General features: G+C 51.6%; 1 protein-coding gene across 1 annotated transcript in view; it reads left to right on the forward strand.

Moving 5' to 3' along the window:
* Nucleotides 1-759: 759 nt before the first annotated feature.
* Nucleotides 760-13006, forward strand: part of LOC147665643 (E3 ubiquitin-protein ligase TRIM11-like) — a 296424-nt gene continuing 284177 nt past the window's right edge. The window contains exon 1 of the mRNA XM_086949620.1: nt 760-1179. Within this exon, the coding sequence (XP_086805746.1) occupies nt 769-1179 (411 nt within the window). The 5' untranslated portion in view covers nt 760-768. The remainder of the gene's footprint in view (nt 1180-13006) is intronic.

Consider the following 13006-nt stretch of genomic DNA (forward strand, 5'->3'; position numbering starts at 1 on the left):
ACCCACTGCACACAGAGAGGGACAGACGCACAGACACACCCACTGCACACAGGGAGGGACAGACGCACAGACACACCCACTGCACACAGGGAGGGACAGACGCACAGACACACCCACTGCACACAGGGAGGGACAGACACACCCACTGCACACAAAGAGGGACAGACGCACAGACACACCCACTGCACAAGAGGGTCAGACGCACAGACACACTCACTGCACACAGGGAGGGACAGACGCACAGACACACCCACTGCACACAGGGAGGGACAGTCGCACAGACACACCCACTGCACACAGGGAGGGACAGACGCACAGACACACCTACTGCACACAGGGAGGGACAGACGCACACCCACTGCACACAGGGAGGGACAGACGCACAGACACACCCACTGCACACAGGGAGGGACAGACACACCCACTGCACACAAAGAGGGACAGACGCACAGACACACCCACTGCACAAGAGGGTCAGACGCACAGACACACTCACTGCACACAGGGAGGGACAGACGCACAGACACACCCACTGCACACAGGGAGGGACAGTCGCACAGACACACCCACTGCACACAGGGAGGGACAGACGCACAGACACACCCACTGCACACAGGGAGGGACAGTCGCACAGACACACCCACTGCACACAGGGAGGGACAGACGCACAGACACACCCACTGCACACAGGGAGGGACAGACGCACAGACACACCCACTCCATAAAGATAGAAACGAAACTTACCTTAACTTCCTGCGTTTCTGAATCATGGCGGCAGCAGCTCAGCTCGGGAACCTCCAGGAAGAGGCCACGTGTTCCATCTGTTTAGATTATTTCACTGATCCGGTGACTATTGATTGTGGACACAATTTCTGCCGCTCCTGCATCACCCAGAGCTGGAAGGGGAGAGATGGAAACTTCCCCTGTCCACAGTGCAGGGATATATCTGGGAAAAGCCTCCGACCCAACAGGCAGCTGAGGAACATGGTGGAAATGTTAAAACAGCTTACTTTGTCCCCCGTGAAGCCCCCGGGGGAGAATCTGTGTGAGAAACATAACCAGGAGCTGCTGCTGTTCTGTGCAGAGGATCAGAGGATGATCTGTTTGGTGTGCCGGGAGTCCACGGAGCACAAAACTCACTCGGCAAGTCCTGTAGAGGAGGCTGCAGAGGAGCACAAGGTATGTGCGAGGGCATTCATGGATTCCAAAGTCCCGCTGTGAGCTCCGTTGAGGAACCTGCCGAGGAGCACAAGGGGTGTGTGTGGGGGGGGGAGGGGGGTTCTGGAACGACAAGTGAAGGCCACAGTCTGTGGAAATTCAGGGATCACAAATCCCTCTGTGAGCCCCATCAGGGAGGCAGCCTGAGAGCGGGGGCTCTGTGTGCAAGTGTTCAGAGGTGACCAGTCATGCAGTGCACCCCATACAGGAAGCGCAGAAGAGCACAAGGTGTGTGTGTGGGTGTTCAGGATTTACAAGTGAATACACTACTGGAGGCTCATAGAAGATGCAGTGTGTCTGGGCGTTCAGGGTTGAAAGGCACCCTTCCGGTCCCACATAAATTGTATTGTATTGTATTGAATTGCGATTGCATTTGTATAGCGCTTACTACCCCTGACGAGGCGTCAAAGCGCTTTTTTAGCGGTAGCATGCTACTCCGGATCCCATAAAGGATTAGTGTTGAATTAGTAAAGTGAAATATGAAAAGTAGTTTGAGTGGTGGGTAGGTTAGTCAGTTATTTGGACTCGGAAGGATAGCGGAGAGTTAGAAGAGGGAAAAAGGTTTGCATTTATATAGCGCTTGCTACCCCTGAAGGGGTGTTAAGCGCTTTTTTGACGAGTAGCACAATTTTGAAACCCTATTAAGAAATTGGGGGAAAAATACATAAAAATACATTTAGTTTGTATGCTCTCAAAGAAAAAACCCATATAAAAAGGAAACTCGGCAGACGTGCAGAACGTGAGGAGAAAACCTGGCATTGTATGAATACAGAGAGGAGAGATGAAGTATAGAAGTATGAAGCATCTTTAACTTGGTCGAAAATGGGTTGATTTGTTGTGTACGGATTGGAGAAGGAAGAATAGGAATAAATCACAATAAGAATGAGGAAAAAATGGAAAAAGTGATGAGAAGAGATGGCCAAGGCTAAGCCAGAAGCCAGAGTGAGGGAAGGAAGGAGTATTTTTAAGTGATTAAAAGCAAGCTGTCGGGCTCCATTGGAGCCGGGGGACACACAGGTTCAATGGACCTCAGTTGAGGGGGTTTGAGTCTGTTTGCCTCATGTGTCCTGGGGCCGACCTATTAGGACTTGGAAGAGCGAACATTAGGGCACCCCTTTGGCACTTGCCTCGCAGGGTCGCAGGTCAAGCAGCCGAGGCTTACCCAGGGAGGTGGAGGAGGGAGAGAGACTCCAAGGCTTACCAGGGAGGTGGAGGAGGGAGAGAGACTCCAAGGAGGGAGAGAGACTCCAAGGCTTACCAGGGAGGTGGAGGAAGGAGAGAGACTCCAAGGAGGGAGAGAGACTCCAAGGCTTACCAGGGAGGTGGAGGAGGGAGAGAGACCCCAAGGCTTACCAGGGAGGTGGAGGAGGGAGAGAGACTCCAAGGAGGGAGAGAGACTCCAAGGCTTACCAGGGAGGTGGAGGAGGGAGAGAGACTCCAAGGAGGGAGAGAGACTCCAAGGCTTACCAGGGAGGTGGAGGAGGGAGAGAGACTCCAAGGCTTACCAGGGAGGTGGAGGAGGGAGAGAGACCCCAAGGCTTACCCAGGGAGGTGGAGGAGGGAGAGAGACCCCAAGGCTTACCCAGGGAGGTGGAGGAGGGAGAGAGACTCCAAGGCTTACCAGGGAGGTGGAGGAGGGAGAGAGACCCCAAGGCTTACCAGGGAGGTGTAGGAGGGAGAGAGACTCCAAGGTTTACCAGGGAGGTGGAGGAGGGAGAGAGACTCCAAGGGGTGGAGGAGGGAGAGAGACTCCAAGGCTTACCAGGGAGGTGGAGGAGGGAGAGAGACTCCAAGGCTTACCAGGGAGGTGGAGGAGGGAGAGAGACCCCAAGGCTTACCAGGGAGGTGGAGGAGGGAGAGAGACCCCAAGGCTTACCAGGGAGGTGGAGGAGGGAGAGAGACTCCAAGGTTTACCAGGGAGGTGGAGGAGGGAGAGAGACCCCAAGGCTTACCCAGGGAGGTGGAGGAGGGAGAGAGACCCCAAGGCTTACCAGGGAGGTGGAGGAGGGAGAGAGACTCCAAGGCTTACCCAGGGAGGTGGAGGAGGGAGAGAGACTCCTACCAGTCTAACCAAACACAAATCAATAAATCAACTGCTCAGACAGTGCTGTGTGTCAGGAAACACACTTTAATCTATATCAACATCATGTGCTACACAAAAGCAGGGTTAATAATACAAAAATACTGTAAATCGTTCTGGGAAAATAAGAAAGCCAGTATCGGTGATCGAGTGATCCAGCCCTGGTCCAAGGCTCTGCATGAAGAGGCCTGCCCGCTCAGTTTCCTTTCGCCAAACTGTGCCTTTCTTTAGTACGAGAAGAAGAAAGGCAGGTCAACAGTCACCCACGTCACTACCGGATAACTAGGCCCACGCTGGCACGTTTACGTCCTGGGGCTTGTGTGAGTGAGTCGCCTCAGGACCCAGATGGGGGCTGCAGCGGAAATAAAGCAGGCATGGGCTCACCACGACCACTTGCAGTCCCACTCTCCCCTTCATACAGAGCCGACCATGAACCCTTTATACAGAGAGCTCCATGCATTTCAAGGGGTGCCCCTCGCCTGACCTGGAGAGAACCCCTCAGAGCTCATAGGAAGCCCTGGAGCAGTGACTCAGGAGCTCAGTCCACATTAGATGCTGGTTTATGTATTCCCTCAGCTCACCTGACTGGAGAGAACCCCTCAGAGCTCAGTAAGCCCTGGAGCAGTGACTCAGGATCTCAGTCCACATTAGATGCTGGTTTATGTATTCCCTCAGCACACCTGACTGGAGAGAACCCCTCAGATCTCAGTAAGCCCTGGAGCAGTGACTCAGGAGCTCAGTCCACATTAGATGCTGGTTTATGTATTCCCTCAGCACACCTGACTTGGAGAGAACCCCTCAGAGCTCATAGGAAGCCCTGGAGCAGTGACTCAGGAGCTCAGTCCACATTAGATGCTGGTTTATGTATTCCCTCAGCACACCTGACTGGAGAGAACCCCTCAGAGCTCATAGGAAGCCCTGGAGCAGTGACTCAGGATCTCAGTCCACATTAGATGCTGGTTTATGTATTCCCTCAGCACACCTTACTGGAGAGAACCCCTCAGATCTCAGTAAGTCCTGGAGCAGTGACTCAGGAGCTCAGTCCACATTAGATGCTGGTTTATGTATTCCCTCAGCTCACCTGACTGGAGAGAACCCCTCAGAGCTCAGTAAGCCCTGGAGCAGTGACTCAGGATCTCAGTCCACATTAGATGCTGGTTTATGTATTCCCTCAGCACACCTGACTGGAGAGAACCCCTCAGATCTCAGTAAGCCCTGGAGCAGTGACTCAGGAGCTCAGTCCACATTAGATGCTGGTTTATGTATTCCCTCAGCACACCTGACTTGAAGAGAACCCCTCAGAGCTCATAGGAAGCCCTGGAGCAGTGACTCAGGAGCTCAGTCCACATTAGATGCTGGTTTATGTATTCCCTCAGCACACCTGACTGGAGAGAACCCCTCAGAGCTCATAGGAAGCCCTGGAGCAGTGACTCAGGATCTCAGTCCACATTAGATGCTGGTTTATGTATTCCCTCAGCACACCTTACTGGAGAGAACCCCTCAGATCTCAGTAAGTCCTGGAGCAGTGACTCAGGAGCTCAGTCCACATTAGATGCTGGTTTATGTATTCCCTCATCACACCTTACTGGAGAGAACCCCTCAGAGCTCATATGAAGCCCTGGAGCAGTGACTCAGGAGCTCAGTCCACATTAGATGCTGGTTTATGTATTCCCTCAGCACACCTGACTGGAGAGAACCCCTCAGAGCTCAGTAAGCCCTGGAGCAGTGACTCGGGAGCTCAGTCCACATTAGATGCTGGTGTATCTATTCCCTCAGCACACCTGACTGGAGAGAACCCCTCAGAGCTCATAGGAAGCCCTGGAGCAGTGACTCAGGAGCTCAGTCCACATTAGATGCTGGTTTATGTATTCCCTCAGCTCACCTGACTGGAGAGAACCTCTCAGATCTCAGTAAGTCCTGGAGCAGTGACTCAGGAGCTCAGTCCACATTAGATGCTGGTTTATGTATTCCCTCAGCACACCTTACTGGAGAGAACCCCTCAGATCTCAGTAAGTCCTGGAGCAGTGACTCTGGATCTCAGTCCACATTAGATCCTGGTTTATTATTCCCTCAGCTCACCTGACTGGAGAGAACCTCCTCAGAGCTCATATGAAGCCCTGGAGCAGTGACTCAGGAGCTCAGTCCACATTAGATGCTGGTTTATGTATTCCCTCAGCTCACCTGACTGGAGAGAACCCCTCAGATCTTAGTAAGTCCTGGAGCAGTGACTCAGGAGCTCAGTCCACATTAGATGCTGGTTTATGTATTCCCTCAGCACACCTGACTTGGAGAGAACCCCTCAGAGCTCATAGGAAGCCCTGGAGCAGTGACTCAGGAGCTCAGTCCACATTAGATGCTGGTTTATGTATTCCCTCAGCACACCTGACTGGAGAGAACCCCTCAGATCTCAGTAAGCCCTGGAGCAGTGACTCAGGACTCAGTCCACATTAGATGCTGGTTTATGTATTCCCTCAGCTCACCTGACTGGAGAGAACCCCTCAGATCTCAGTAAGCCCTGGAGCAGTGACTCAGGAGCTCAGTCCACATTAGATGCTGGTTTATGTATTCCCTCAGCTCACCTGACTGGAGAGAACCCCTCAGATCTCAGTAAGCCCTGGAGCAGTGACTCAGGATCTCAGTCCACATTAGATGCTGGTTTATGTATTCCCTCAGCACACCTGACTGGAGAGAACCTCTCAGAGCTCATAGGAAGCCCTGGAGCAGTGACTCAGGAGCTCAGTCCACATTAGATGCTGGGGTATCTATTCCCTCAGCACACCTGACTTGGAGAGAACCCCTCAGAGCTCATAGGAAGCCCTGGAGCAGTGACTCAGGAGCTCAGTCCACATTAGATGCTGGTTTATGTATTCCCTCAGCACACCTGACTGGAGAGAACCTCTCAGAGCTCATAGGAAGCCCTGGAGCAGTGACTCAGGAGCTCAGTCCACATTAGATGCTGGTTTATGTATTCCCTCAGCACACCTGACTGGAGAGAACCCCTCAGAGCTCATAGGAAGCCCTGGGGCAGTGACTCAGGAGCTCAGTCCACATTAGATGCTGGTTTATGTATTCCCTCAGCTCACCTGACTGGAGAGAACCCCTCAGATCTCAGTAAGTCCTGGAGCAGTGACTCAGGATCTCAGTCCACATTAGATGCTGGTTTATGTATTCCCTCAGCACACCTGACTGGAGAGAACCCCTCAGAGCTCATAGGAAGCCCTGGAGCAGTGACTCAGGAGCTCAGTCCACATTAGATGCTGGTTTATGTATTCCCTCAGCACACCTGACTGGAGAGAACCCCTCAGATCTCAGTAAGTCCTGGAGCAGTGACTCAGGAGCTCAGTCCACATTAGATGCTGGTTTATGTATTCCCTCAGCACACCTGACTGGAGAAAACCCCTCAGAGCTCATAGGAAGCCCTGGAGCAGTGACTCAGGATCTCAGTCCACATTAGATGCTGGTTTATGTATTCCCTCAGCACACCTGACTGGAGAGAACCCCTCAGAGCTCATAGGAAGCCCTGGAGCAGTGACTCAGGATCTCAGTCCACATTAGATGCTGGTTTATGTATTCCCTCAGCACACCTGACTGGAGAGAACCCCTCAGAGCTCATAGGAAGCCCTGGGGCAGTGACTCAGGATCTCAGTCCACATTAGATGCTGGTTTATGTATTCCCTCAGCACACCTGACTGGAGAGAACATCTCAGAGCTCATAGGAAGCCCTGGAGCAGTGACTCAGGAGCTCAGTCCACATTAGATGCTGGTTTATGTATTCCCTCAGCACACCTGACTGGAGAGAACCCCTCAGAGCTCATAGGAAGCCCTGGAGCAGTGACTCAGGATCTCAGTCCACATTAGATGCTGGTTTATGTATTCCCTCAGCACACCTGACTGGAGAGAACCCCTCAGAGCTCATAGGAAGCCCTGGAGCAGTGACTCAGGATCTCAGTCCACATTAGATGCTGGTTTATGTATTCCCTCAGCACACCTGACTGGAGAGAACCCCTCAGAGCTCATAGGAAGCCCTGGAGCAGTGACTCAGGATCTCAGTCCACATTAGATGCTGGTTTATGTATTCCCTCAGCACACCTGACTGGAGAGAACCCCTCAGAGCTCAGTAAGTCCTGGAGCAGTGACTCAGGAGCTCAGTCCACATTAGATGCTGGTTTATGTATTCCCTCAGCACACCTGACTGGAGAGAACCCCTCAGAGCTCATAGGAAGCCCTGGAGCAGTGACTCAGGATCTCAGTCCACATTAGATGCTGGTTTATGTATTCCCTCAGCACACCTGACTGGAGAGAACCCCTCAGAGCTCAGTAAGTCCTGGAGCAGTGACTCAGGAGCTCAGTCCACATTAGATGCTGGTTTATGTATTCCCTCAGCACACCTGACTGGAGAGAACCCCCCAGATCTCAGTAAGCCCTGGAGCAGTGACTCAGGAGCTCAGTCCACATTAGATGCTGGTTTATGTATTCCCTCATCACACCTTACTGGAGAGAACCCCTCAGAGCTCATAGGAAGCCATGGAGCAGTGGCTCAGGAGCTCAGTCCACATTAGATGCTGGTTTATGTATTCCCTCAGCACACCTGACTGGAGAGAACCCCTCAGATCTCAGTAAGCCCTGGAGCAGTGACTCAGGATCTCAGTCCACATTAGATGCTGGTTTATGTATTCCCTCAGCACACCTTACTGGAGAGAACCCCTCAGATCTCAGTAAGTCCTGGAGCAGTGACTCAGGATCTCAGTCCACATTAGATGCTGGTTTATGTATTCCCTCAGCTCACCTGACTGGAGAGAACCCCTCAGATCTCAGTAAGCCCTGGAGGAGTGACTCAGGATCTCAGTCCACATTAGATGCTGGTTTATGTATTCCCTCATCACACCTTACTGGAGAGAACCCCTCAGAGCTCATATGAAGCCCTGGAGCAGTGACTCAGGAGCTCAGTCCACATTAGATGCTGGTTTATGTATTCCCTCAGCACACCTGACTGGAGAGAACCCCTCAGATCTCAGTAAGTCCTGGAGCAGTGACTCAGGATCTCAGTCCACATTAGATGCTGGTTTATGTATTCCCTCAGCACACCTGACTGGAGAGAACCCCTCAGATCTCAGTAAGCCCTGGAGCAGTGACTCAGGATCTCAGTCCACATTAGATGCTGGTTTATGTATTCCCTCAGCACACCTTACTGGAGAGAACCCCTCAGAGCTCAGTAAGTCCTGGAGCAGTGACTCAGGAGCTCAGTCCACATTAGATGCTGGTTTATGTATTCCCTCAGCACACCTGACTTGGAGAGAACCCCTCAGAGCTCATAGGAAGCCCTGGAGCAGTGACTCAGGAGCTCAGTCCACATTAGATGCTGGTTTATGTATTCCCTCAGCACACCTGACTGGAGAGAACCCCCCCAGAGCTCATAGGAAGCCCTGGAGCAGTGACCCAGGAGCTCAGTCCACATTAGATGCTGGTTTATGTATTCCCTCAGCTCACCTGACTGGATAGAACCCCTCAGAGCTCATAGGAAGCCCTGGAGCAGTGACTCTGGATCTCAGTCCACATTAGATGCTGGTTTATGTATTCCCTCAGCACACCTGACTGGAGAGAACCCCTCAGAGCTCATAGGAAGCCCTGGGGCAGTGACTCAGGATCTCAGTCCACATTAGATGCTGGTTTATGTATTCCCTCAGCACACCTGACTGGAGAGAACCCCTCAGAGCTCATAGGAAGCCCTGGAGCAGTGACTCAGGAGCTCAGTCCACATTAGATGCTGGTTTATGTATTCCCTCAGCACACCTGACTGGAGAGAACCCCTCAGAGCTCAGTAAGCCCTGGAGCAGTGACTCAGGATCTCAGTCCACATTAGATGCTGGTTTATGTATTCCCTCAGCTCACCTGACTGGAGAGAACCCCTCAGATCTCAGTAAGTCCTGGAGCAGTGACTCAGGAGCTCAGTCCACATTAGATGCTGGTTTATGTATTCCCTCAGCTCACCTGACTGGAGAGAACCCCTCAGAGCTCATAGGAAGCCCTGGAGCAGTGACTCAGGATCTCAGTCCACATTAGATGCTGGTTTATGTATTCCCTCAGCACACCTTACTGGAGAGAACCCCTCAGATCTCAGTAAGTCCTGGAGCAGTGACTCAGGAGCCCAGTCCACATTAGATGCTGGTTTATGTATTCCCTCAGCACACCTGACTGGAGAGAACCTCTCAGAGCTCATAGGAAGCCCTGGAGCAGTGACTCAGGAGCTCAGTCCACATTAGATGCTGGGGTATCTATTACCTCAGCACACCTGACTGGAGAGAACCCCTCAGATCTCAGTAAGTCCTGGAGCAGTGACTCAGGAGCTCAGTCCACATTAGATGCTGGTTTATGTATTCCCTCAGCACACCTTACTGGAGAGAACCCCTCAGATCTCAGTAAGTCCTGGAGCAGTGACTCAGGAGCTCAGTCCACATTAGATGCTGGTTTATGTATTCCCTCAGCACACCTTACTGGAGAGAACCCCTCAGATCTCAGTAAGTCCTGGAGCAGTGACTCAGGAGCTCAGTCCACATTAGATGCTGGTTTATGTATTCCCTCAGCACACCTTACTGGAGAGAACCCCTCAGATCTCAGTAAGTCCTGGAGCAGTGACTCAGGAGCTCAGTCCACATTAGATGCTGGTTTATGTATTCCCTCAGCACACCTTACTGGAGAGAACCCCTCAGAGCTCATAGGAAGCCCTGGAGCAGTGACTCAGGAGCTCAGTCCACATTAGATGCTGGTGTATCTATTCCCTCAGCTCAGTGCTGTGCCTGGCTCGAGGGTGTTCTGGCACCTTGTGTATCAATCTACAGACACTCAAAGTCGCACTCTCCTTCCAAGTCTCAGCAGGAAGGCTGGATGGTGACAGGAGTATTTTATTGAGAGAATCCCACAATGGAGAAGAAAGGGGAGAGAAGTCTTCCAGCTGTGCATGTGTCAGTCTTTGGTGAGTGAAACCCCAGGTGAAGAGAAGGGCAGGTCATGGTCTAAAACTTACCCTTCCCTTCTCAAGAGGCAGCTGTCTCCCACTAACTACATCACCCATGACCTGCTAGAGGAGCTACCCGAAGGAATACAAAGGCAGCAGCTGCACTTTTAAGGATAGAGGGTCCCAAGTCACCCCACACAGGAACTCCCATAAGATTCATGAACATCTGCAAAAAACACTGTACATCTGGCAGGCTAACCCCGACCTCTATCATGCCTACAGTGGAGATTCAAGATGGTGCCCCCGTCCCTACAGCCAGCTGAGGCGTGCACAATAGGTTCATTCTACTATGACCACATAGTGTCCAAATCAGCTGGATGCAACGAAGAACCCAGAAGACTGGTCAGACATGTCACACCGGCAAGACCAGAAGGCCTAGACATCACTGGAGCAGACAGGTAAAAAGGCCATTTCTATCCCCACAAATCCAAGCACAGTCAAGAGCTGACGGTCGCCGCTATGAAGAACATGCATGTTGCCCCTACCCCTGGCCACAGAAACGAGCTAAGCCACGAACTCTGAGCAGACGCTTTGTGATGGCCAGGGCATTTTCAGACAGACAAGCAGACAACAGATTTCAAAGAAGCAAAAACGGTCTACGAGTTTAAGTAAAACAGTAGGAAAGGGTGAAAGGGCAACACTCATGTGAGGTTGAGAAACGTAGACCAGAGAGGACACAAGCTGGAGGGAAGAGTGAAACTGAAGAAGACGAGCAAGAAGTCACCATATGCATAACGACTCTCTTTCCTAGAGCTGCCTTCCACAGAGAGGGGTTTCAGAAGGTTATTGATGATTAAGGAATAACTCTTCCCATGCAAACCCTTCGACAGCAGCTCAAAGGATTTCTCAGCAAAGTGAAATGGTTGTCCAAGAGCACAAGGTATGTGCGTGGGTGTTCAAGATTCACAAGTGAATACATTACTGGAGTCTCCCAAAAGATGCAATATCTGGGTGTTCAGGGATCAAAGACACCCTGCGGGTCCCACATAAATGGTTGTCCAATCGCACAAGGTATGGGAGTTGGATTTCAGAGGAATACACAGCATTTAAATCAGCTTTTAGGGATCACAGGTTAGTCGCACCTCCTAGAAGAGGAGAAGGGACGTCTGTGGTCATTCAGGGATCACCGTTCACTCTGTGGGTCTCCGCGGGTCCCTGAAGGGACCTCTGTGATCATATGGGGGTCACTGTTCACTCTGTGGGTCTCCGCGGGTCCCTGAAGAAGGGAACTCTGTGATCATTCAGGGATCACCGTTCACTCTGTGGGTCTCCGCGGGTCCCTGAAGGAACCTCTGTGATCACTCGGGGATCACAGTTCACTCTGTGGGTCTCTGCGGGTCCCTGAAGGGACCTCTGTGATCACTCAGGGATCACAGTTCACTCTGTGGGTCTCTGCGGGTCCCTGAAGGGATCCCTGTGATCATTCAGGGATCACCCTTCACTCTGTGGGTCTCCGCGGGTCCTAGAGAAGGGACCTCTGAGATCATATGGGGGTCACAGTTCACTCTGTGGGTCTCCGCGGGTCCCTGAAGGGACCTCTGTGATCATTCAGGGATCACAGTTCACTCTGTGGGTCTCCCTGGGTCCCTGGTAGAGTTGCCCATGAGCATTAGGTAAGTTTGTTAGTTGTAAGTGAGTTTCAAAGTGTGACCCATGTAAGAAACTGCAGCGGATCGCACTGGGGGTCTGGCAGAGCCCCGAGGTTTTCACCTCACCACATAAGCAGCTGCAGATAATCAGAAGTCCTATGTATGTGGGTGTTTTGGGATACCAAGATATACTGAGAGGGTTTAATGGTTAAAGCAGTGTGTAGCGCCGGGGCTCTCATGTTTGTCGGTGTTGGAAGACTTGGGGGCATATTTAGAAGGGCATTGCACCACAGGAACATCACTTTTAATGACGTTCCTGTGGCTCAATGCCCTGCTCCATAGTTACAAGGTGGCCTTAAGCCACTTAACGTGGCTTAACATCACCTTGGAAATATGACCCTTACTGCAGCGGTCCGCAGCAAAGGGAGGGGCTATGGGTGTTGCTGTGGGTGTTCCACCACATAACCCATTGCTTTTTTACGCTGCCCCTTATTTACAAGGGTGGTGTAATCATGGGGCAGCACCAACAAAAAGACCAGGGAAAACCTGGTCTTAAACAGGTGCAACGAGCAGAAATGATTAATTTCTCCTCGTTTTTGCTGTTTCCATGTTTGCTGCATTCTGCAGCACAGACAGAAACAGGAATTCGCCATTAGTGATTGTTCATGTGCAGAAAGAGGTCCCTTCCTGCACATAAACAATCATTAAAAAATTAAGCTTTCCAACTTTTATATGTGCTGCATTCTTAAGCACACATAGAAATTACAAATCGCCATTAGTGATTGTTTATGTGCAAATGAACAATCATTCCCTGCAACGCAGGCACCCTTGTGGTGCTAGGCAGCTACATTTAGTGCCATCACTAGGGAAAATGCAGGAGTGCGCCGCATACTTGCAAATATGGCGCATCCCTGCGTTTCGAAACTGTTGAGGGAGGGCGTTAGCAACTGTGGCTTAACACCGCTCTCTGAATGTTGCTTGTAAATATGCCCCTTGATGTAGCATGGCAGGGTTATCTTAGGAGCTCATGTAGTTATGGTGCACAGCAGAAGGGGTGCAGTAATGCAGGGTGTGGCACATGGTTATGGAACATGGCAGAAGAGGTGC

The sequence above is a fragment of the Lissotriton vulgaris genome, unplaced genomic scaffold (assembly GCF_964263255.1).
Source record: "Lissotriton vulgaris unplaced genomic scaffold, aLisVul1.2 SCAFFOLD_1841, whole genome shotgun sequence".
In the NCBI taxonomy this organism is placed as follows: Eukaryota; Metazoa; Chordata; class Amphibia; order Caudata; family Salamandridae; genus Lissotriton; species Lissotriton vulgaris.